The 24834-nt window shown below is 38.6% G+C and overlaps 1 protein-coding gene across 2 annotated transcripts; it reads left to right on the forward strand.

Annotated features, from left to right (window-relative positions):
* The first annotated feature begins 349 nt into the window (after positions 1 to 349).
* Positions 350 to 23446, forward strand: LOC116896820 (vomeronasal type-2 receptor 1-like). Of its 2 annotated transcripts, none has more exons than XM_032898296.1 (6): positions 350 to 585; positions 3405 to 3696; positions 5899 to 6768; positions 16532 to 16762; positions 20826 to 20949; positions 22206 to 23446. In XM_032898296.1, exons 1-6 carry the CDS (start codon positions 350 to 352, stop codon positions 23186 to 23188), a joined length of 2736 nt encoding a protein of 911 aa, XP_032754187.1. In that variant the 3' UTR covers positions 23189 to 23446. The 2 variants fall into 2 exon arrangements, with proteins under 2 accessions (XP_032754187.1, XP_032754188.1); XM_032898297.1 differs by having other exon boundaries at positions 350 to 576; positions 3378 to 3696.
* The last annotated feature ends 1388 nt before the right edge of the window (positions 23447 to 24834 follow it).

Consider the following 24834-nt stretch of genomic DNA (forward strand, 5'->3'; position numbering starts at 1 on the left):
AATTGGCTACAGTGACACTTGATGAAGCTGACGATGCCAAACAAGAGGAAACAGTTTGCACAACTTAAAATACCTTTCAAACTGAATCCCATAATTCTGTCTTATTTATCACTGCAAAGCATACGAGACAACCAAGTGCCTCCTCTCAAAGGATTGTTCAGTTCCTATTCCAGATCCATAAATTGCAACTGATAGTGACATCTGTGTCTACAACATGAAATGATTTCCTCAGGAGCAGCAAGCGGGTCACTAGGTTAGGCACACGCACACTCCAACACTCCATTACTGTGCTTCCTCAGAACCTGTGTCACTTCAACACTTTCATTATCCTCAAGCTCACCAGATTAAGATGGCTAGCAGAAAGAAGTGCTTGACTCTGGGATTAACTGTATTTTTGTGGGTTGGATTATATGCTCAAAATGAAGAGCAGAATGTGACATGCAGGTTGCTGCGCAAGTTTAATTTGACTGGATACGTAGAGGCTGCAAACCACTCCATGGTTATTGGAGGACTATTTCCTATTCACTCTAGAACCATCCCAACAAATGACTCTGATGAGGAACCCGTATCAGCCATGTGCGAGGGGTAAGTCATATTGAGATTTGTTTTTCTTTTTTCACATTAATCTGGGTGGTCTGATAAGAGCGGTTACCACAGAGCCTGGATTCCAGCTCAAGTTCTTCAAATCTGGGTTTCTATGACTTTGTCAAAGTTTATAAGTTGAGAGGATTTCCGTGATTGGTTCTCAGGAAGTTACTCCTCAGATGGTTCTCTGTCGACCGCCTGCAGCAGCATCTAAAAGCTTGTTAGGCATATAGGAGCAGGGATTACATATCACATCTGCAGACGAGAATCTACATGTTCAGAAGACCTCTGTTGGTGTGTGTTGAGACGCACAGATGCTGCACAGTGTGGTGCAGCTTCACTGTTAATTGTTACATGCTCAAGTTCAAGTGTGCAGTCTGGGAACTCTTCTAGGTATCTGAGGAAATGTTCAGGATAGGATTCTGAACTGCAGGAAAAATTCTGTCTCTACTGCTGTCTCCTGCAAGATATCATATCAAATAATGGGATTCCTATTATTCAAATACAGCAATCTTTTGTGAGTAAAACAAAATTGGGATAGAACAGATGTCTGTTAATATATTTTTCTTACACACACAGAGAGATGTGAGGGGAGGTTAGATATGAAAAGCATGCCAGAAATTAAAAGAAAATAAAACCACTGCCTACAATCCCATTGCCTTCACAAAGCATTTTCTTTTAAGTTTTATATCCATATTTGGAACTTTTTGAAAATAAATTTATGGCTGTGTACACAGTATATAACAGTACTGTAGAAAACTTGATCAAAACCTATGAATGAAGAAAATTCTCCCCAATAATCACTTATTTGAGATGTTATCCTAATTAATCTTCAAAGGGCCCACATCACTTCTATGCAGTGTAATCACAGTAAAATGCCTACTGCCCATTTCATGGCTTGTTCTATCCACACTATTGTATCATTTATCTGGTCAAGGATTTTTTAAATAGTAGAATATATTACCACACAGGTTATAAACCACCACTGTATATTGAAGATTATTCCAGCTTTTCCAATATTGTAAATAAGTCAGTTTGGGGCAGACGGCTTTTTCCTTTGGGAAGAACTAATTAATTGTTGACTAATTTTAAATGTAGAGTTACAGGCTCAAAGCAGGTAGTTATTTGTCCAGCTCTTGAAATGAAATTCTATCTTGCTTAAAAGATACTGCTGTACTTATTTACATGTGTATTATGTCATTGGTGTAACAGGATGGTAACTCCTTTTTTGTTCTCTTCTGTTTTCTGTTTTTCCTTAATTATGTTACCATCCACAATCTGTCATCATAAATACTAATCTCTTCAGTCCTTGAATGTAGTTCTAGTTGGAGTGACTTTATCCAGTTGTAGTAACTTCTTACCAGCATCTGTCTGCAGCCCTGTCCCCCTCTCTCTGCCATCCTGCAAGCCTTGGTGTAGCTGTCATAGTCTAGGCTGCATGCTCTTTGAATGGCATTGTTCATACATCTATTCCCATCACTGTTCTAATCACATTGCTTGGTTACTTTTCTTTCTCCTTACATAGATCAACATTTTCTGGGTAAGGAAATTGAAAGCAGGATCTTTTTTTACTGTATTTATGCTGTATAACACCGGAGGAATTAAATATCTTCATACTAACTGAAAAGCGAAGCTAAATCAAAGCAAAAATTCAATAGACGGATCTGGGCAGATGGCTCATGTGGCAAGGATCTTGCCATGCAAGAAAGAGGACCTGAATCAGAGGTCCTAGACCCACACACAAAAAAAGTTTAGCGTGGTGGCATTCTGCAACCCAAGTGCTCAGTAAGCAGAGACAGGAAGGCCAGAAGACTGGGCTAGCCAAGTCAAGGTCCAGGATCAACGAGGAACCCTATCTCAGACAATAAGGTGGAGAGTGACTGAGGACTGTCAATGGCATCTCTCCTCCACATATAACAGAATGTGCATTCACACAGACAGGAAAGAAAATTCCATATTGTGAATAAAGATACTTATGGTTAGGTCTTGAATTTAAAATACTTATTAAACTGAAGAAATAAAAACTAAGTAGTACAGAAAGATAAAGAGGACAGCAAGAAAACGGTTACTTACATAATCGCTTTGCATGTCTGCTAAAGTATGGTTAGAACGGGAGAGGAAAAGAGGAGGAGAAGAGGAGGTTTTGGTGTTGTTTCATGTACAAGGCCTTGAAAACAGTAGGGTAATGGGACACAGGGGCACTATGTCCCTTTTAAATGGATGCAGAAAAATAAGAGGTTCACATTTATGTTCTTACATGAGAACAGGAAGAAAACTTCAGTTAAAGATTTCTCAACAGTAAGATGCGTGTTGTAATTAAAGCATAGTATACAGAAATTTACATGCTGACTTTAATAACATCTGCCATAAGTATTTAATATATTAAATTATTTTTATTGTCATAATAAATATTCAGTGGAAAATAAGTCAAGAATGAGAGAAGAATCATGTCCCTAGGGGCCTCCAATGAAGTAAGAAAGCATATTTTCAGGGATACTTAGGTGCATTTAGTGAACAGAATTGTGGCTAGAACAATTTTGAAAAGAAATAACCAAAAATTCCAAAATATTATAGCATATAAGAGATATAAAGTTAAAAATGTAAAGTAGTCACTTATAAAGACTGAATATGACTAATATTTGAATCTTTAAACATTGTACCGTCATGTGTGAATATTTCACATGCACAGACTGAGGTACCTGCTGCTGCTTCCGCAAATGCTGTAATCACTCACTTAACTGAACTTTCTTCCCTGCAAACCTCCCCCTTTTCCCAAACCCCTAAGAGGCCAGTGCCTCACAAAAGCTTTTCCTTTCCAGGTTTAACTTCCGGGGTTTCCGCTGGATGAAAACCATGATCCACACCATCAAGGAGATTAATGCGAGGAAAGACATTTTGCCCAACCACACTCTGGGCTACCAGATCTTTGACACCTGTTTTTCTGTCTCCAAAGCAATGGAGACTGCTTTGGTATTTCTTACAGGACAGGAAGAAAACAAGCCCAATTTTAGAAACAGCACTGGAAAATATCTGGTAGGAATTATCGGATCAGGAGGCTCATCCTTGTCAGTTGCTGCTTCAAGAATTCTGGGGTTGTATTACATGCCTCAGGTAAATTGGAATAGTGTTCTATGTACTAAGAAAACATACCAACACTGTGCCAGGAGGGGTGGCACAGGCCTTTAGTTACAGAACTTTGAAGGTGGAGGCAGGGAAATCTCTGTGACTTTAAGGTCAACCTGGTCTACAAAGTGAGTTCCAAGATAATCAGGGCTGTTAGACACAGAAACCCTGTCTCAAAACAGAAAAAAAGGAAAGAAAGGAAGGAGGAGGGAGGGAGGGAGGGAGGGAAGGAAGGAAGGAAGGAAGGAAGGAAGGAAGGAAGGAAGGAAGGAAGAAAGAAAGAAAGAAAGAAAGAAAGAAAGAAAGAAAGAAAGAAAGAAAGGGAAAGGAAAGGAAAGAAAAGAACAGAGAAAAGGAGAGAGAAAATATAAATAGCATGTAGAAATTATTGCAAATAGTGGTGTGGTCCAGAGAAGATGAACTAACCTTCAGAAGCAACATGAAATGGGGCCAAGTTCTCCCAGTTACTCTGTTCTACCCAACTCAAGCAGTGCACACTGCAGCCTATTTAGAGTGACTTGTGGTGTGGGACAAGGTGTCCGAGTGGTTAAGGCAATGGACTGTTAGACTGACTTGTGATCTCCTGGCGCATTGTGCTTGCATTCACTAACCTGTGGGGTAGTGATGAGGATATTAACACCTCACTAGTCACCTTGCTTTGTGTACTGTGTGGAGCACAGTAGAGGTCTCATCCGTAAATACTTGGTGGTGGACTGGTGGTTGGAATAAAGCACGGGTTTTTCTCTGGTTCTCTGTTGATGGTTGTGACTCATGAGCAAAATCATCATACTGAAATGCTGAAATGAGCCTGGGAATTTTACGTTAGCTAACTTAATAGGATATTTTAAACCAGGAGAAAGTCGCATAGGACAATACAAGAATAAATAATTGCAAAGCAAGAATTATTAGGAAATTAAAGGGAAAAAAAGAGGTCTAGAATCACTTCAAAGGTTATGTCATTAAAGGGTCAGGATGTATTGATATGAATAATGGAAAGACTATTGGTGATGCTGATTTAACAGCAGTATTTCACTCACCTCTTTCCTTCATCCTCCATTTTCTGCTCCCGTCTTTTCTTCCTTCTTCCCTCTTTCTTTCCTTCTCTTTCTTTCTTTTCAATTTTCTTTCTTTCTCTCTCTCTCCCTTTCTTTCTTACCTTTTCTCTTGTGATACTCGAGATAACATCCAGGAACTTGTTCTTTGTGGACAAATGCTGCACTAATGACCCACAACCCCAGCCTAACGAAGTATTTAATTTAAAGGTGGGTGAGTTGGCATATATCTTATATCATATACCCCATCCAAACTGCACCTGCTATGAGCTCTATCTTCCAGTAAACTCTAATGAACTGAAGCGCAGCCTAGAACCTTTAGATACATTTTTCCATAGTTTTTAGTAAATCTGGAGAAAATCTTAAATTCTCTGTTTAATGCTTTTATATTAAAAAAAACAAAACATAGAGCTTATTATTATTTTGCTTTTCTTGTGGGGTAAACAGAGACTCATAAGGTAAAAGTAACATGATCTTATATGCAAAATAATTTGCCAAGCCTCAGAAATCTGATATCATTTCTTCTTAAAGGGACTCCTTCCTACACAATACCATCAGGAATCTGTTGCTGTGTGATTAGAAAGGAAAATACAAACATTAGCCAGCAGAATAAGAACAGGAAAGGGGACAGAGGAAAAGATAACAAAGAAATAATGCAGTATTCATGGAGGAATCAATTGGAGGGAATCCTGACAGCAGGAAACGAAAAGGGAAAAGAAAGAACAGAACGAAGTAAGGAAGCAGAGGTGCGGCCAGGAGAGCACTCAGAAACCGATTCGTACCACTGAGCAGACTGAGAGGTGGACTCAGCCCGCCATCTCTTTACAGGAGATGCTAAAGCTGATGAAGAGATTGGATATCCTGACTCATGGGAGTCACCAACGTCCAGGAGGATGAAGGAAAATATGTTAACCTTCCTGAAACTGCTGCTTTTCACCCATGAAAAGTAGTGGTATTAAGTGTCTTCATCCTAACAGTTGGCAGCCCTGATCCAATAAGTAAAAACATCAGTAGAAAGTCATTGACTACAGAAAGGGCAAAGAAAGGATTGGTCAGTTCCCTCGCTCTCAATATTCTGAAAATCTCCTTTAATATTTGGCCCCCACGTCCTAGTAACTATAATTATTTTCAATTTTAGGTTGGTTATACTTCTTCCTGCTCAATTCTTAGTGACAAATTCCAGTTTCCGTCTTTTTATCGCTCAATACCCAGTGATAAGATCCAGTCTGAGGCCATGGTGAATCTTATCAAACACTTTGGTTGGGTCTGGGTAGGTGCTATTGCAGCTGATGACGATTATGGAAAATATGGAGTAAAATCATTTAGGGAAAAAATGGAGAGTGCCAACCTCTGTGTTGCTTTCTCTGAAACCATTCCAAAAGTCTACTCCAATGAGAAAATGCAAAAAGCTGTTAAGGCAGTAAAAAGTTCCACTGCCAAAGTCATTGTGCTTTTTACAACTGACATTGACCTCAGCCCCTTTGTGCTGGAAGTGGTTCATCATAACATAACTGACAGGACATGGATAGCCAGTGAAGCCTGGATTACCTCAGCTCTTGTTGCAAAACCTGAGTATTTTCCTTATTTTGGTGGAACCATTGGATTTGCAATCCCGAGAAGTGTTATACCAGGATTAAAAGAATTTCTTTATGATATACACCCTAGCAAGGATCCAAAGGATGTCTTGACCATTGAATTCTGGCAAACTGCTTTTAACTGTACCTGGCCCAACAGCACTGTGCCTTACAACGTGGACCACAGAGTGAATATGACTGGTAAAGAAGACAGATTATATGCTATGTCTGATCAGCTCTGCACCGGAGAGGAGAAGCTGGAGGATCTGAAAAATACCTATCTAGATACATCTCAGCTGAGAATTACAAACAATGTCAAACAAGCTGTGTATCTTATGGCTTATGCCCTGGATCGTTTAAGCAATTGTGACTTATTGGAAGAATATAATAATAGTACAGCATGTTCACATATACCTGACTTTGAGCCCAGGGAGGTATGTTATTTGACCCTATGAAATAGCATGATGTAAAATCAATTTTTCACTGCCATGTTCATACATTGAAACTGCTGACTTGCTTCCAAACGATTTTATTCCAAAAAAAAACTTGTCTGGATGACTTGATTGTTCATTTTATGTCCTCATTCGTTACAAAATTATTAGGTTTGTTGTCAATAACAAACCTATCTCACAAAAGAAAAAATAATGCCTTTTAAACAATATTCTGTTTTTCTTCACAGAAATGAAACTTAAAACTATCTAGGAGTAAAGCATGAGGTAGTGACTCTGGTTACTTCCTTTGGTCTGTTCCCAATATATAATATGCAACTTGTTATTTAAGGTAACTACTTGAGTTTCAAGTATGTCATGTTCATGGTAGGAAAAGACGTGTGTCCCTCCAGGTTAGGATGAGTCCCGGATATTATATATAATTTTCCTTACACTCCAGAACTTTTATCTTAATGACTGGTCTTAACTATCTGAAGGAAAGACTAGAAAATGTTTTCTTTATACAATATAGTAGGAGCCATACAAAAGGATGAATGTCAGAGGGTAAAGATTACAGGTGTTACCTGGGACATTCAAATCTACTGTACCTGTCTTTGATCTCCTGTCAAATGCTCCATGTTGGTACCCAGTGGCCTGAGTGGTCTTGCCAAGACTTATCTCATTCATGATTCCCTGCTTGTTTCTGTCTATACAACCCTCTTACAAGAAATAAAGAACTTGAGCATCCCCGCTCTGATCCTGTCAGCCCCACAGAAGGTTCACTTAACATCACTAATGTGTACTCCTTCCTTGCCTATCTTTATCCCTTTACTCTTACATAAGAACCTGTCAATTTACTAGAGGTCACAGTGACTAGGACACTTGCATTTCCCCTTAAATTTCGCTTTCAGTTTGGCCCACACAGCACTCAGTGCTATCTGTTTTCAGTAGCCCAGGTAACATTCTTCATTCTATTTACCCTACCCCTCACCACACATTTTCTGACAATTCCTTTTTTATTAGCATCTTCTTATTCTTGATACTTTTTTAAAGGTTTATTTTATTTTATATTACTTAGTATGAGTCAGTGTTTCCTTATGTGCATTTATGTGTACCATAGGCGTGACTATACCCAAAGTCATCTGAAGCTCACATCCCCTGGAGCTAGGGTTATAGAAGTTAGGAAGCATCACCTGTGTGCTTGGTGTCAAACATGTAGCAACAAATGTTATTAATCAATGATCCATTTTTTTCCAGGTCCTTACCCTTAATACTTTTAATAGCACTGGTCATGTATTTTTAGACTGATTTTTAACTGAAGTTTGTATAATTTTTATTATGATTAAGTTACACATATACGTTATTTAGTGATGATATTCTGTCTGTTTTTAGATTTATTTTCTTTTATGCATACAAATGTTTTGTCTACAAGTACTTATTTGGGCCACATGCATGCCTGGTGCTAATGGAGGTCAGAAACGGGCATTAAATCCCCTGAAACTATAGTTATAGGCAATTATGAGTTTCCTCGTTGGTTCTAGGAATCAAGCCTTGTCATCTACAAAATCAACAAGTGCTATAATTATCTGAGCAATTTCTCCAGTCTTAATCGTGTCCCTATTAAATATTGCATATCAGAGGTCAAATGATATAATTACCTTTCATTATTACTGTTAAGTGATGCCACCATTTTTTTTGTTATAAAATACTGTTACCTATGGAACTAATGATTATCTTGTGATAGTCACTCATGCCTTTTATCCACTTTTTTCCTCCACTCAGGTGACTCATGACTTTTTCCTAGCTGAGGCATTATTATCACGGGTTCAAAGCTAACTTTAACTACATTATGAGGATCAGACCCACTAGAGATGGAGAGTAAAGCCTTCTCTCAAAAATCAAAACAAAATGAGAACAGCAATTATCTTTCTGGGCAATATTTCTAGCTGTAAAACTGTCTTGCTTTCATTATACTTTCCCCATCCAATTTTAATGGCCATTGGAAATTAATCTTGTCCTAAACACATGATACCTTTGCTGCCTGAAAAAGGCTTCTTTTGCCCTTTTTTCATTCCATTCACATGTTATCTGGAGTTCTACTTTTCCTCTACCAATTCTGGATATCAAGATACACTCCAGAAATTTTTTTTCTTCTATGGGTGTTAATCCATAACTTATTTATTTTGCTTCCAAAAATCCACAGTGTTTGAGTGGGCACTAGTTCCTTTTACTGACATTCTCTCTGCTATTTCCTAAGACTACCTATTTTCGAAACCATTGACCACTACAGCTTTTTTGTACTTTCTCTAGCCCAGATTTAAAGTCAGCTCTTTCTGTACAATATGCTGTTTCCAGTAACTAACATGGAACTTAGAAATGATACAGGGTCTGAACCCTAAGGATGTTTATTAGAGTTTTAGTAGCAACTTTATCCAATCTAGAATCACCTAGGAAGAAGAAATCTCAATTGAATCTTGTCCTACATCAGACTGCTTTATATCTATAAGACCTTGACTCCATTTATGATTGATGTGGGAGAGCTCAGTCCACTTTGTGTGGCACCTTCTCTAGGCAGATTCAACTGGGCTTTATAAGAAAGATAGCTCATTATACATGCCAGAGACTAAGCCAATAAGCAGAATTCCTCTGTGGTTAACAGAATTCCTTGGTGGTTAAGCCCGTAGATTATTAACCCAGTTTCCATCAACTATGGACTGTGATCTGGAAATGTAAACCAGGTAACTCTTTCTTCCCCCAGATTGCTTTTGGATATGATAGTTTTAACAGCAACAGAACAAAACTAGAACTGATATGTTCACTGATACTAAGAAAGTTGTAATATATACACAATGATAAATATTTTTTAGATGTCAAAGATATCATTTTACTAGAAGTCCTTTGAATGTTTCTGTCAAGATAAAGAATACTCTTTAATACTGAACAATTATCCTATAGCTTATCTGAACACTGAAAGGCTAAACTTAAATTTGCTCAATAAGACAATTATTGCAGGTGAAACGGCTTTAAAGATGGGGTAGGGACTATATAGTATCAAGATAAAAGTCAGTCACTGTTCACATCAAGGGCTGTTCTTCATATAGCACCTTATGCCAATAAATTAAAAAAATTAACTCTCTACAGTGAAGAATAATATATAAACAGGAAAGCCTGGTAAATGTATCAATGTAAAGCATTTGTTTAACAGAAACCAAAATAAGTATACAATCTTTATTTATGTTTCAATATTATCCTACCAATAGATAAGACTAGAAAAACCTTTGAATTTTGTTATTTACACTACATTTTTGTCTTCTCCTTACGTTACTTCTCCTGTTCCTTCTCCTCATTCTCCTCCTGAGAGAAGTTTACACTATGTACCTTGCATCAGTCTGTGAGATCAGGGTCATGCCAATACCCACCTGGCGTTTCTAAATTCTTGAGAAATATATAATGTTTGAGAAATGTGTCCTATTATCCAAAGGTTTCAAGCAAATAGAACTGTAAGAAGGCTGATCTACAGAAGGGTCAAACTGTGGAAGTCTTTGGCCATTTATTTGGTTGATTATTAATCGGGAATGGAGAGAACATTTAGTGAACTTAGGATAAAAGTTAAATTTTGATGATTTCTGGCATACATTTTATAATAGAGAAGAATAGACAGGAAACAAGTCAGAAGAAAAACAAGAGGCCAGATAACACAAAGTAACCCCAGATATAAATAGTGACTAAAACACTTTCTTTTTTTCTCCATCTTTATTAAATTGAGTATTTCTTATTTACATTTCAATTGTTATTCCCTTTCCCAGTTTCCAGGCCAACATCCCCCTAAGCCCTCCCCCTCCCCTTCTATATGAGTGTTCCCCTCCCCATCCTCCCCCCATTACCGCCCTCCCCCAAACAATCACATTCAATGGGGGTTCAGTCTTGGCAGGACCAAGGGCTTCCCCTTCAACTGGTGATCTTACTAGGCTATTCATTGCTACCTATGAAGTTGGACACCAGGGTCAGTTCATGTATAATTTTTGGATAGTGGCTTAGTCCCTGGAAGCTCTGGTTGATTGGCATTGTTGTCCATATGGGGGCTCAAGCACCCTCAAGTTCTTTCAGTTCTTTCTCTGAATCCTTCAACGGGGGTCCCGTTCTCAGTTCTGTGGTTTGCTGCTGGTATTCGCCTATGTATTTGCCATATTCTGGCTGTGTCTCTCAGGAGAGATCTACATCCAGTTCCTGTCAGCCTGCACTTCTTAGTTTCATCCATCTTATCTAGTTTGGTGGTTGTATATGTATGCGCCACATGTGGGGCAACCTGTGAATGGGTGTTCCTTCAGCCTCTGTTCTAAACTTTGCCTCCCTATCCCCTCCCAAGGGTATTCTTGTTCCCCTTTTAAAGAAGGAGTGAAGCATCCCCATTTTGGTCATGCTTGAGTTTCATGTGTTCTGTGCATTTATGGAAATTCGAGCATTTGGGCTAATATCCACTTATCAATGAGTGCATACCATGTGTGCTTTCTGTGATTGGGTTACTTCACTCAGGATATTTTTCAGTTCCATTCATTGGTCTATGAATTTCATAAAGTCATTGTTTTTGATAGCTGAGTAATATTCCATTGTGTAGATGTGCCACATTTTTTGTACCCATTCCTCTGTTGAAGGGCATCTGGGTTCTTTCCAGCTTCTGGCTATTATAAATAAGGCTGCTATGAACATAGTGGAGCATGTGTCTTTGTTTTATGTTGGGGCATCTTTTGGGTATATGCCCAAGAGAGGTATAGCTGTGTCTCAGGTAGTGCAATGTTCAATTTTCTGAGGAACATCCAGACTGATTTCCAGAATGGTTGTACCAGTCTGCAATCCCACCAACAATGGAGGAGTGTTCCTCTTTCTCCACATCCTTGCCAGCATCGGCTCTCGCTGGAGTTTTGAATCTTAGCCATTCTGACTGGTGTGAGGGGAACCTCAGGGTTGTTTTGATTTGCATTTCCCTTATGACTAAAAATGGGTAAACATTTCTTTAGGTTCTTCTCAGCCATTAGACAGTACTCAGCTGTGAATTCTTTGTTTATCTCTGAAGCCCATTTTTAATAGTGTTATTTGTCACCCTGCAGTCTAACTTCATGAGTTCTTTGTACATTTTGGATATGAGCCCTGTATCAGTTGAAGGATTGGTAAAGATCTTTTCCCAATTTGTTGGTTGCCATTTTGTCCTAACAATGGTGTCCTTTGCCTTTCAGAAGCTTTGTAGTTTTATGAGATCCCATTTGTCAATTCTTGATCTTAGAGCCTAAGCCATTGGTGCTTTGTTCAGTGCCCATGTGTTCGATAAGCTTCCCCACTTTTTCTTCTATTAATTTGAGTGTATCTGGTTTGATGTGGAGGTCCTTGATCTACTTGGACTTAAGCTTTGTACAGGGTGATAAGAATGAATCGATCTGCATTCTTCTACATGCTGACCTCCAGTTGAACCAGCACCATTTGCTGAAAATGCTATCTTTTTTCTATTGGATGGTTTTGGCTCCTTTGTCAAAAATCAAGTGACCATATCTGTGGGTTCATTTCTGGGTCTTCAATTCTATTCCACTGGTCTATCTGCCTGTCTCTGTACCAATACCATACTGTTTTTTATTACTATTGCTCTGTAATACTGCTTGAGTTCAGGGATAGTGATTCCCCCAGAAGTCCTTTTATTGTTGATGATAATTTTAGCTATCCCAGGATTTTGTTATTTGAGATGAATTTGCAAATTGTTCTGTCTAACTCTATGAAGAACTGTGTTGGAATTTTGATAGGGATTGCATTGAATCTGTAGATCACTTTTGGTAAAATGGCCATTTTTACTATATTAATCCTGCCAATCCATGAGCATGGGAGATCTTTCCATCTTCTGAGGTCTTCTTCAATTTCTTTCTTCAGAGTCTTGAAGTTCTTATTGTACAGATCTTTTACTTGCTTGGTTAAAGTCACACCAAGGTATTTCATATTATTTGGGACTATTATGAAAGGAGTAGTCTCCTCTGGCTTCCCAGGTGTGTCTGCCCCTCTGAAGGTCTAGCTCTCCCTCCCACAGGATTTGGGTGCAGGGAGCTGTTTGACCAGGTCCCTTCAGATCTGGGCAGAGTCTGGACAGCACCCTGGACTGCAGTGTTCCTGCAGCTTGATTGCCCCTATCTTCCTGTTCCCAGAGGTCCTATACAATTTCCTCTTGGGCCAGGGATGTGGGCAAGGGTGAGCAGTACTGGCGGTCTCTCCTGCCCTGCAGTCTCAGGAGTGCCCACCTGTCTGGGTGATGAGCTCTCTCTCCCACTGGGTTTGGGAGCAGGCAGCTGTGGGCCAGGATCAGCGAGGTTCAGGCCCCAGCTAGAAATCGGAAGTGTCCGGTCCCATAGGAATTTTGCCTTTGTATGTCCTGAGTCCACCAGGCAGGTCACTTGGAGCAGAAAAGTTGGTCTTACCTCTTGTCTCGAGCTTGAAGCTGCTCCTTGGAGCTGGGTTTCAGCTCTCCGTGAGGGCAGCAACCAGAAGGGCAATAAAACACTTTCTTAATATAGTCACTTAGTAAATTCTTTCACATACATAGCCTTAATCCCTATGATAAATATTAGGAAGAGCAATCTTCTCCTTACAAACAAGGAAAATAGTGTTTGCTAAATGTGTGCCTTCCTTGTGGTCACAATATTTAACAGAACCAACAAACTTTCCATCTTCATACTCAATCATGTAGGCTCTTTCTACCAGCTTCTGCAGTCTTGCTGGTCTGTGGAAAGTTTGTAACCACATTAGGTCCTTTGGTTGAGAAATCCAAGATCCAAGTGCTGCAGGTAGGGCAGATGAGGATCGAGGATATGCCCTGTGTGATGGATTTCCTTATGCTAAAGCATGCTCTTACCCACCTAATGCTAATTAGGTAAGGTGTAGGTTAGACAAAAGATGTTTCCTTGTTGAGAAGAAAGTTTCCTTCTCAATGTCTCATTGAACCTACAGATTTAACATCAGTTCCATGAGCTATCGTACCACTGCCCATAGCCATTTCTACATGAAGGAACCTTAGAATGCAGAGGCATACACTCAAGGCAATTTCCTGCTAATGGTAAAAGTCAAACTAAAGTGGACTCTTTCTGAGTGTGGTGATTTGTATAGAATTTGTCCATGAAATGGCATTGTTAGGAGGTGCTGCCTTGTTGGAGTAGGTGTGGCATTGTTGAAGAAAGTGTCTTTCTGTGGGGGTGGGCTTTAAGATCCTACTTCTAGTCAAGTGAGAGTCAGTCTATTCCTGGCTTCCTTTGGATGAAGATGTAAAATTCTCAACTCCTCCAGCACCATGCCTGCATGGACACTGCCGTGCTTCCTGCCTTGGTGATAATGGACTGAACTGTTGAACCTGTAAGCCAACCTCAATTAAAAGTTGTCCTTTATAAGATTGCTTAGTAATGGTGTCTCTTCACAGCAGTAAAATCCTAAGTAAGATACTGAGATGTGAAGAGTTTCCAACTTCCTAAGTCAATCAGCCATTACCGCCTCCATGTCCTTTTCAATATTTTTTCTACAATAGCAACTGTGACGTGACAAAACTTTTCCTGTGGAGATGAAACACATACATCTACTTCACCACAAGATAGGGAGTCCTAAACAGACCAAAGTTCAGATACTGCCAACTCAGTGAACCAATAATTTTATTGGGGTTACTTAAAGGAATATGGATGAAGGGTTAGGAACAAGAACAGAAATGACACAAAGACAGATGCAACACCAAGGTCCATTTCAGCTGAGTCACAGAAACTGGGAACTTGGAGCACAGCTTTCAGGCAGCTCTAAGGAGAATCCTTCCTAAGTGGGTACAAATAACTTTCAGGTAGCTCAGGTAGTTTCTGTCTCTCCCAGCAGATGAACTGGTCTCAAATGTCTTCTTTGCACTTTGTCTTGTCTGAGTCTTCTTTGCACTTTAACACAGTCTGAAAAGGACTCTCAGCTTTCCTTACTTACTCCGTCAGGGAGCTACCTAGTGAATGTGCTCAGTTACATGAACTTCCTAAAGCTATTTTGAGATATTTGCCTTATTACTTAAAGAGCTTCCTGAAAAGGATGAAATATTTGAATTTGGGAGGAAACTGTAACACAACAGCAACATAATCTTATTGAATTTAAATGTTAGCATCTGATTGTCCAGTCTTTCTACTATACTGGGGTCTTCAAAAGAAGGAAAGAGTTGTAGACCTTTGTATCTTTACACAGGGAAAGTGGGTAAGGGAAAAAATATTCTAAACATCTCCTGTCTCTTGATAAAGAGCTATTTTAGTATAAACTTATACTATGCTAACAAAAAATAAAATTGGAGTATGTGTCAAAGGTAAATTAATGTTCAAAATTTTCTGGATGTTTTGTGTTAAAAACTTTTTAGCTTTAGCATTTTCTTTGACCAATGTATCAATTTCTTTTATGTATCTTCTACACCTAAGATTCTCCCTTCCATCTCTTGTATTCTGTTGGCAATACTCATATTTACTTCCTTTTGTCGTTCCTAGGTTTTCTATCTCCAGGTTTATCTCAGATTATGTTTTCTTAATTACTTCTATTTCCATTTTCAGTTCTTGAATAGTTTTATGCATTTCTTTACCTTGTTAGATTGTATTTTCTATGTTTCTTTATATTTAAAGAAGGGGACCTCAAGAAGTCTACAGAGTTGACTTTAGACCCCTAGCAGTAGGGAATATGGAATCTGTCTATCTCCTGTACCCAGGCACAGTAAAAAGATAAGAACAGCAACATACCCACAAAACTTTTCACCTAAAATGTGTCCTGCCTACAAGAAGTACAGGAAGAAAGATGGAGCAGAGACTAAGGGAATGGTCAGCCAATGACTCGCACAAATTGAAACCCATCCCATTGGCAAGAATCAGTATCTGACACTATTAATATTCTGTTACTATTTCAGACAGGACCCTATCATAACTTTCCTCTGAAAGACTCCACCCAGAAACTAATAGAAACAGACACAGAGACCCACAGCCAAACAATAGATGGAGTTTCAGGAGTTTCTTGTGGAAAATTTGGAAATGGATTGAGGGTCTCAAAGGGGATAGAGACAACACAGGAAGACCACATGTCAACTAATGTAGAACCTTGGGGCTCCCGGGGACATAAACTCCAATCAAAGAACAAGCACGGACTGTATTTAGCCTCTCACAACACCCACACATATGTATCAGATGTATAGCTTAGTCTTCATGCTGGTACCCCAACAACTGAAGTGGAGGCTGTCTTTGAATCTGTTGCCTGCCTGTGTATCCCATCTCTTAACTGGGCTCCCTTGTCTGGCCTCAGTGAGAGAGGATGTACAGTAACTTGATGTGTCAGGGTGGCATGATTTCCAAGGGGGTTAGGGACTCTCCCTTCTCAAAGGAGAAGGGGAAGGTGAGTGGGGAGGAGCTGTGTTAAGGGAGAACTGGGAGTAGACAGGGTCTGATATTGGAGTGTAAGTGAATGAATGAAGAAAGAAAGAAAGAGAGAGAGAGAGAGAGAGAGAGAGAAAGAAAGAAGAAAGGAAGGAAGGAAGGAAGAGAGAAAGAAAGGAAGAAAGGAAGAAAGAAAGAAAGAAAGAAAGAAAGAAATGGAGGGAAAGGTAAACTTAGATTATACAAGATATTTAACCCAGTATGTCTTCAATACTATTAACTTTGTTGTCATAATTTAATGTTTTGTCATGGCATTAAGATAATAATGTGAGATTATTAATGAGATGGTTTCTTTTACTTCTTTTCTTCCTCTTCCATATTAGATGCTGCCTTACTTTAAGAAATTGAAAATTACTACCCATGATGGAACAGAAATAGAACTTGATAACAATGGAGATATAGAAAATGGATATTATGATATCCTCAATTGGCACATGGGCAATGCTGGAGAAGTTGCCTTTGTCAAGGTTGGAGAATACAAATTCACAAGTTCAAAATATGAACTTGTTCTTCCAAAGAACTCATCATTGTTTTGGAACACTGAATCTTCAATGGTTAGTTGGTCTGACATATTTCATTTACATAGAGAGAGAAAACTCCATTTTTTTCAGGCACTAAATAAATGCAAATCATCTAACATTTTTGCCATATTCCAAATGAATTTCCTTAGTGTAGCATATGTTTTTCATGTTTTTTGTCAAGTTAGAATTTAAGAATCCATGTTATACTAAAATATATGAAATATTTAGTATATTTTAGTACTATATTGATTTTTTGAGAATGTTTTAATGAAAATTGTAAATTTTATTTTTATCTTTTGTATTAAAATGGGGTTATATATTTTTCATAATTCTTACTTTTTAATATTTTAATATGTATTTACTTAACCTATTGGCTTTGTTTTTTATGATTTATTTTACAACCCAACTGCAGTTTCCCCTCCATCCTCTCCCCACCCCACTCCCTACCTGTTTCTATCCCACTCCTTATCTTCTCTTCCTTTATTTCTATTCAAAGAAGAGCAAGCCTCCCATGAATATCAACCAAACATAGCTTATCAAGTTGCAGTATGACTAGGACCATCCACCTTGAATTAATGCAGGACAAGGCAACCCAGTATGAGGAAAATGGTCACAAAGGGTGATAAAAGAGTCAGAGATAGCCCCTGTACCCACGGTTACGAGTCCCAAAAGAAGACCAAGCTATACAACTGTAACAAATATGCAAAGGGCCTAAGTCAGTCCCAGGCAAGCTCACTGTCAGTTTAATCTCTCTGAGCTTCTAAGAGCCCAGGTTGGTGAAATCTGTGGGTTTTCTTGTGTTGACCTCTCCCCTCTGGCTCCTACAATCTCTCCTCTCCCTTCTTTGGCAGGATTCTGAGCTTCCCTAATATTTGACTGTAGGTGTCTGCAGCTTTTTCCATCAGCTACTGGATGAAGCCTCTCTAGTAGCAGTTGGACTAGTTTTCAATCTGAGTATAGCAGAATATCCTTAGGCATCGTTTCATTGACTTTTTTTTCTTTGTCAATCATTATCAAGTGTGAGCTTCCTCTTGTGGCATGGGTCTCAGATTGTACCAGTCTTTGGTTGGCCACTCCCATAATTTCTGTGCAACTTTTAACCCAACACATGTTGTAGGCAGGACAAATTTTGTAGGTCAAAGGTTATGTGGCTGGGTTGGTACATAATCCCTCCACTTGCCTGGTGAAAGGAAATAGCCAGTTAAGGCTTCACAACCTCCATTGCTGGGAGCCTTAACTAGAGTCACTCTCTTAGATTCCTGGGAGTTTCTATTTATACTGGGTTACTTGTTCGTCCACTAGATAGCCTCCAGTTTCAGGTGGCTATCTCAGCATTCTCCCCTTCCATCCTCCTTCATCTAATTCCTCCTGTTCCCATCCCCACACCATCCTCCATCCATGATGTTTATTCTATTTCTCCTTCCCAGAGAGATCCATGAATCTCATGAATCTTGAGATCTCCTTGTTACTTAGCCTCTCTGGGTCTGTGGATAGTAACATGGTTATCCTTTACTTTACAGCTAATGTCCACTTACAAGTGAATATGTACCATGTTTGGCTTCTGGGTCTGTGTTAGCTCATTCAGGATGATTTTTTTAGGTCCATCTATTTGCCTGAAATTTTCATAATGTTTTTAACAACTGAGTAACACTCACAATATGTAAATATGCCACATTTTCTTTATCCATTCTTTAGTTGAGGGACAGGGAGGTTATTTCCAGCTCATGCTATGATGAATAAGATGCTGTGAACATAACTAAGCAAGTGTTCTTCTGGTATAGTGGAGTGTCCTTTGTGTATATACCCAAGAGTTGTACAGCTGGGTCTTCAAGTAGGTTGTTTTCCACCTTTCTGAGAAACTGCCATATTGATTTCCAGAATGGCGGTACAAATTTTCACCTCTACCAGCAATGGAGGAGCATTCCCCTTGCTCCACATCCTTTCCAGCATGAGCTGTCACTTGTGCTTTTTACCTTATCCTTTCTGACACATGTAAGATGGAATCGCAGAATCGTTTCACTGGTGGCTAAAGATGTTGAACACTTAGTGTTTATTGTCATTTGAAATTCCTGTGATGAGAATTCTCTGTTTAAATCTGCGCCCCATTTTTAATTGGATTATTTGGTTTGTTAATGTCTAGTTTCTTAAGCTTTTTATATATTTAAAAATTACTCCTCTGTCAGATGTGAGGTTGATGAGGATCTTTTGTAATTCTGTAGGTTGTGGTATTGTCTGAGTGGCTGTGTCCATTGCCTTGCAGGAGGCTTTCAGTTTCATAACCTCCCATTTTTTAATTATCACTCTTGGTGCCTACACTATTGGTGTTCTGTTCAGGAAGTTGTCTCTTGTGCCAATGCTTTCAAGGCTATGTCCCACAATTATTTCTATAAGATTTAGGGTATCTGTATCTATGTTGAAGACTTCAATATACTTGAACTTGAGTTTTTTACACAATGATAAATATGGATCTATTTGCATTCTTCTACATGCCTACACACAATTAGAAAAGTCTTTCTGAGTCTTTAGTATCAGGGTTACTGTGACTTCATAAAATGAATTCAGCAATTCTATTTTGTAGAACAATTTAAGGAATATTGATTAGCTCTTTATTGAAAGTCTGGTAGAATTCTGTGCTAAAATCTTCTGGTCCTGAGCTTTTTTTAAAGACATAATTATTGTGATTATTTCTATAGGGGTTATGGGTGTATTTAAACTGTTTATCTGATCTTGATTTAACTTTGGTAAGTGGTATCTATCAAGAAATTTATCCTTTTCTTTTAGGTTTTCCAATTTTGTGGAGTACATGTTTTTGAAGTATGACCTAATGATCCTTTGAATTTCCTTGGTGTCTGTTGTTAGGTCTCCCTTTTCATTATTAATTTAGATTTTTTTCTCTGCCTTTTAGTTAGTTTGGATATAGGTTTGTCTCTTTTGTTGGACGTGTAATTTCCCTAATGGCTATGTGACTTTCCTCAGGTAGGGGGTTTGGTGTTCTGGATTCCCCAGGTACAGAACAGGAAACCTCACTGACAAAATGAATCTGCCATTTTGTAGTACCTTGGGGCTTTAAAGTAAAGTCAGATATTAACTTTGTTAGGAGGGCTTCTTGGCACATTGGAATTTGGGGTTTAGGGGCTCCATTGCCTCTGGGGTTCTGGGAACTGGCATGGTTCCTGGGGTTCAGGATATTAGTGTGTCCTTTGAAATTTGAGGTACCTGAGGTACTTGGGGTTCACAGCAAAGGCATGGTCTCTGGTAAAACAAGAGGTGTCTGTCAGGGTTGTAGACTGAGATATGGAGTTCAGGGGAGGGAAAATATTTATATAATGAAATTGATTTCCAACAAAATTAAATTTGACAGCTACAAAAAAATGTGTTTTATGTCCTAAATTTTTGTGATTTTTGTAGACTTAAATTTTCCAGGTTTTTGTTTGGGTTTGATATATTTTTGCTGGCTGGTTCGTTTTTTATTTGTGAGCTGAGGTCTTACTGTGTACTTGAAGCTGTCACCATGCCTGGCTAGGAAAACATACTTGTTTCTATCCTGTAAATAAATATCTCCTCGGATTAATATATAAATGCTAAGTTTACTCTGTATTTTAAGGTATTTATCCAGGCAGAGTATAAAACTACAAAGAGCTCCAAGTTAGCTAAAAGTAAACAGCAAGAAAACATTCCAAGTTATGCCATCTCTACATTATATTTGGATCTTTATAGTTTACATGAAGAAGACCATTCATATTTTTCCTTTCTGCCAGCCACTTATGATCAATGTCTAACTATCATAAAAATATTTTGGATGATTTGTTGAAAAGAGATATATTGCAGGAGTTGAAGAAAATTATTAGGGCCAGGGGTCTCATCAAACTAGGAAAAGACTAAGAAAACTGATCCATCTACAGCATCTAATGTGAATTAGTTTGGCCCTGATCACCAAGATAGCAAAGAACTGGCATTAGAGTTAGTTCAGCTTTTCAGAGCCAATCACAATATTGTTCTTTAGCAAAAGTTCATTATAAGCTCTTCCTACCATGCTCATTACCATGCTATGTCTGCTATCTTTGCTTAGTTTATCTATTGTCTTTATCTTTTCTAGCTTCCAGATTCAGTCTGCACAAAACTGTGTGCTCCAGGGACTCGAAAGGGGGTTCGACAGGGACAACCCATATGCTGCTTTGATTGCATCCCATGTGCTGATGGATATGTGTCAGAGAAACAAGGTAATGATGGGAATTTTTGCATTGAAACTAATACAATTAAATTAAATAAAAAATGTCAGAGAGCCTCTTATATGAGTCTTTACAAAAAACAGACTATAGCAAAACTCAAGAAACTAATACAATTTATCACCATGCATTATGACCCTATATATATATATATAGATATAGATATAGATATATAGATATAGATATAGATATAGATATAGATATAGATATATACATATATGTTTTTACTTCTGATTTAAGATAAACCCTACTACCATGAAGTTCATAAAGAAACACCAAACAAAATCAATAAAATGTGAAATATAAATAAATTCATAAAATCTTCAAATTACTTGTTTTTTAAGTAAACTCAGAACGTATTGTAGTTGGGAAAAGGTCACCCAGTTGCCTAAGGTTCTAAGTACTGAAAACACATGTCTTGTATCGTTGCTTTGGAATAAACTGCTACAACCAATGGCTCAGTGGTGGCCCTCTGGAGGTGACTTAGGCAGGCTTGGTGTTGTACACACAGTTGGACCAGGTTTATTTATATTTCCATTTAGTTTTTGGTCGAAAACCAAAAATGTGCTTATCTTTTGTCACACAGACCTCAGAGAAATTGTGTAAAAACAATAAAACAAGCACCTTGTAACATGCACAACTCCCTGGCAATAGTTGCCCCAGTTGCTACACAGAATTCCATTCAGAGATCTCCAGACCAGGAGTCAGAGTCGTTGAAAGCAAACACCACTCTTTACCTGATTTTTTAAATTAACACTGAATAGACCCATTCCATCATCTACCATAACCTCATCTCAACTAGTTTTTCCTTGTTCATCAATGCTTGCTCTTAGAGGCTTCCTCCAGATTTAGCCCTCTGAGCCAGGGACCATGATTGGTGGTTTTGTTTTTCTTCCTATCATCCTCATCAGTGCAATGCCCATCTAGAGTTGGGAACATTTAGGTTAATATATACATGATTCTCCTCCATGAAAGGATATTAGATGAGAGACTGAAAATACAATGTCCCAGTTATTTTGAGTGTTTACCTCAAAAACTGTGACTTTCTCATTCCTGGGCTATTCTGGAGTTAATTTTTAAAAAAAAAAAAAGCACACCTCTTCTTCAATATATAGGATATTATATCTATTTTACAACAGATTTCCAGTAAACATTGTTCAGGCCTTTAATAGGCCTGGACTGTTCACAGTTAAAAAGTGACAACTGGTTTCCTTGAAGTCAATAGCCAATTATGTGTTCTTTCTCATTAGGTCAAAGGGAATGTGATCCATGCAGTGAAGATGACTGGTCCAATGCAGAGAAGAGCAAGTGTGTACCAAAGCTTGTGGAATTCCTCGCTTATGAGGAGGCCCTGGGGTTCACCCTTGTCATCCTTTCCATATTTGGGGCAATTGTGGCCTTTGCAGTCACCATTGTGTATGTGATACACAGACATACTCCATTGGTGAAAGCCAATGACAGAGAGTTGAGCTTCCTCATTCAGATGTCTCTGGGAATCATAGTGCTATCATCTATGTTGTTCATAGGAAAGCCATCCAACTGGACCTGCATGGCCCGCCAGGTCACTCTGGCATTGGGCTTTTGCCTTTGTCTGTCTTCCACTCTTGGAAAGACTATTTCACTCTTCTTTGCCTACAGGATTTCCAAATCCAAAACCTGGCTTATATCCATGCACCCTGTTTTTCGAAAATTAATTGTGCTATTCTGTGTTGTAGGGGAGAGTGGTGTATGTGCAGCTTACTTGGTGTTGGAGCCTCCAAGGATGTTCAAGAACATTGAATCTCAAAATGTAAAGATCATCTTTGAATGTAATGAAGGGTCTATAGAGTTTCTGTGTGCTATATTTGGGTTTGATGTTTTTCTGGCTCTGCTGTGTTTCCTTACAACCTTTGTGGCTCGCAAGCTGCCAGATAACTATTATGAAGGGAAATGTATCACTTTTGGGATGCTGGTCTTTTTCATTGTCTGGATCTCTTTTGTCCCTGCTTACTTGAGCACCAAAGGCAAATTCAAAGTAGCTGTGGAAATATTTGCCATTTTGGCATCCAGCTATGGCTTGTTAGGCTGTCTATTTCTTCCCAAGTGTTTCATTATTTTGCTGAGGCCAAAGAGGAACACGGATGAAACTGTTGGTGGAAGAGTCCCCACTGTTGACAGGAGCATCCAGCTGACCTCAGCCTCTGTGAGCAGTGAGCTTAACAGCACAACAGTGTCAACTGTTCTGGATGAGTAGAGCTGTGAGCTCCATGTGACATACAAGGATGCCACCTTGGATGACACCCTGACTCAACCTTCCCTTTTATGTTTCATCTGAAGCAGCTGGTGATATTCTAGGGTAATATTGGTTGTGGCTATGCTGGTGTAAGGTTAACCTGCTCAATAATATTTTGTTCTGTGACATGCCATTCAGCATAGATTGCAATGACACATATAATTTAAATTGGAAACCGTATCTTTTGGACTTTAAAGTAGAGGGTATAAATAAACATGATTCAGCAGAATGTTTCAGTGCTCAATTCTTTTCTGAGAGGTTCATCATTGTGCTTACAGTCTATAAATAGAGTATTCTAGAAGTCTATCGGTTTAATATCAAAGACTTCACTACCACCTCATACTACAGAGCAGTAAAACTATCTTGTCTGACACATGTCCTTCACGCCTCCATATTTGGTTAACAATGGGTTGTACAACCAAATGTCAATTATATGCTCACATGTAATTGAACTGTTTTCTTGTGCAACTTTATAGTTTTAAAATGCGATTTTATATAAATTTTTAGCTACCCTTTGTTGATTAAGTTCATATGCATTATTATTAAAGAGGCTTATTACAGCTAAAAACTATCTTCTTGTAAACATGATAACTTAATTTACAGTGTTATTTTATTGTTTGCACTACTAAACTGGTCCACATGCCTTTTTCCTATTTACTATCATTTCTGCCCTACCTTTGAACAGTGGGCTAGAATGGGGATCAAGCCATTTGAGAACGATTATGAAAGTAGATTTTGAAAACTCTAAGCCTATAAACAGCATTTTCAAGATAGTAGGGCTCAGGCAAAACAATGTGTGCATCAGATGGGCAAGGCAGATGGAGACTGGGACTGAAAAATAGAGGGAAAGTTGAAATAGAAGAAATTTTTAAAAGGGTTTTTCATATCACTAATCTATTTTCCCACAGTGTTTTCCTATGGAGAAACAGGAATCGTTCTGTTCCCTTCTTAACCTTCACCCTCCCACTGAGAGTCATTGAGAACAGATTGTATTTGGAGCATCTAAAAGCAGAGACTTACATCCTTTAGAGTCATTAACCATGTCTAGTAAATCATTTTGACCTTTCCCTTTCCTCATTCAAACCCTCCTGTGTAGTATTTTACTTTGTCCTTTTTAAAAATTCATTGCATTTTTCATTATTATTACATATATACATCTGCATGTATGTCTTTGTATATATAAAACACAAGTACAACCTGTTCATTCTGTAAATTGTTGCCTGTATCAATATTTGCAGGGCTGCCCATTTGATATTGTGTAAGCAATTGGTGTTCTCTTTTCTTTGAAAGACTCTTGCTCCTGCTTTGAGCATTTCCTAGTTGCCTTGGGATGGTTCTTGACACTACACTTCAAAGTAAAGACTAGCACATGATTAATGCCATTATACTACCTCATTATTTCTACTACTTATTTTGGCATATGGTATTTAAAGTATGTGCATTTTCTCCTCTCTCTATTTCAGTGTGCTCTGACTGTCTGCTTTGGAAAAGGTACACATCAGGCTGCCTGCAGCTAGAAGCTGTGTGGCTCCCACAGCTCAGTTTCCAATATTACCAAAGACTTTCCACACTCTTGAGCACAGCCTAAGACCCTTCCACAAATGATT

The sequence above is a fragment of the Rattus rattus genome, chromosome 3, assembly GCF_011064425.1.
Source record: "Rattus rattus isolate New Zealand chromosome 3, Rrattus_CSIRO_v1, whole genome shotgun sequence".
Lineage (NCBI taxonomy): Eukaryota > Metazoa > Chordata > Mammalia > Rodentia > Muridae > Rattus > Rattus rattus.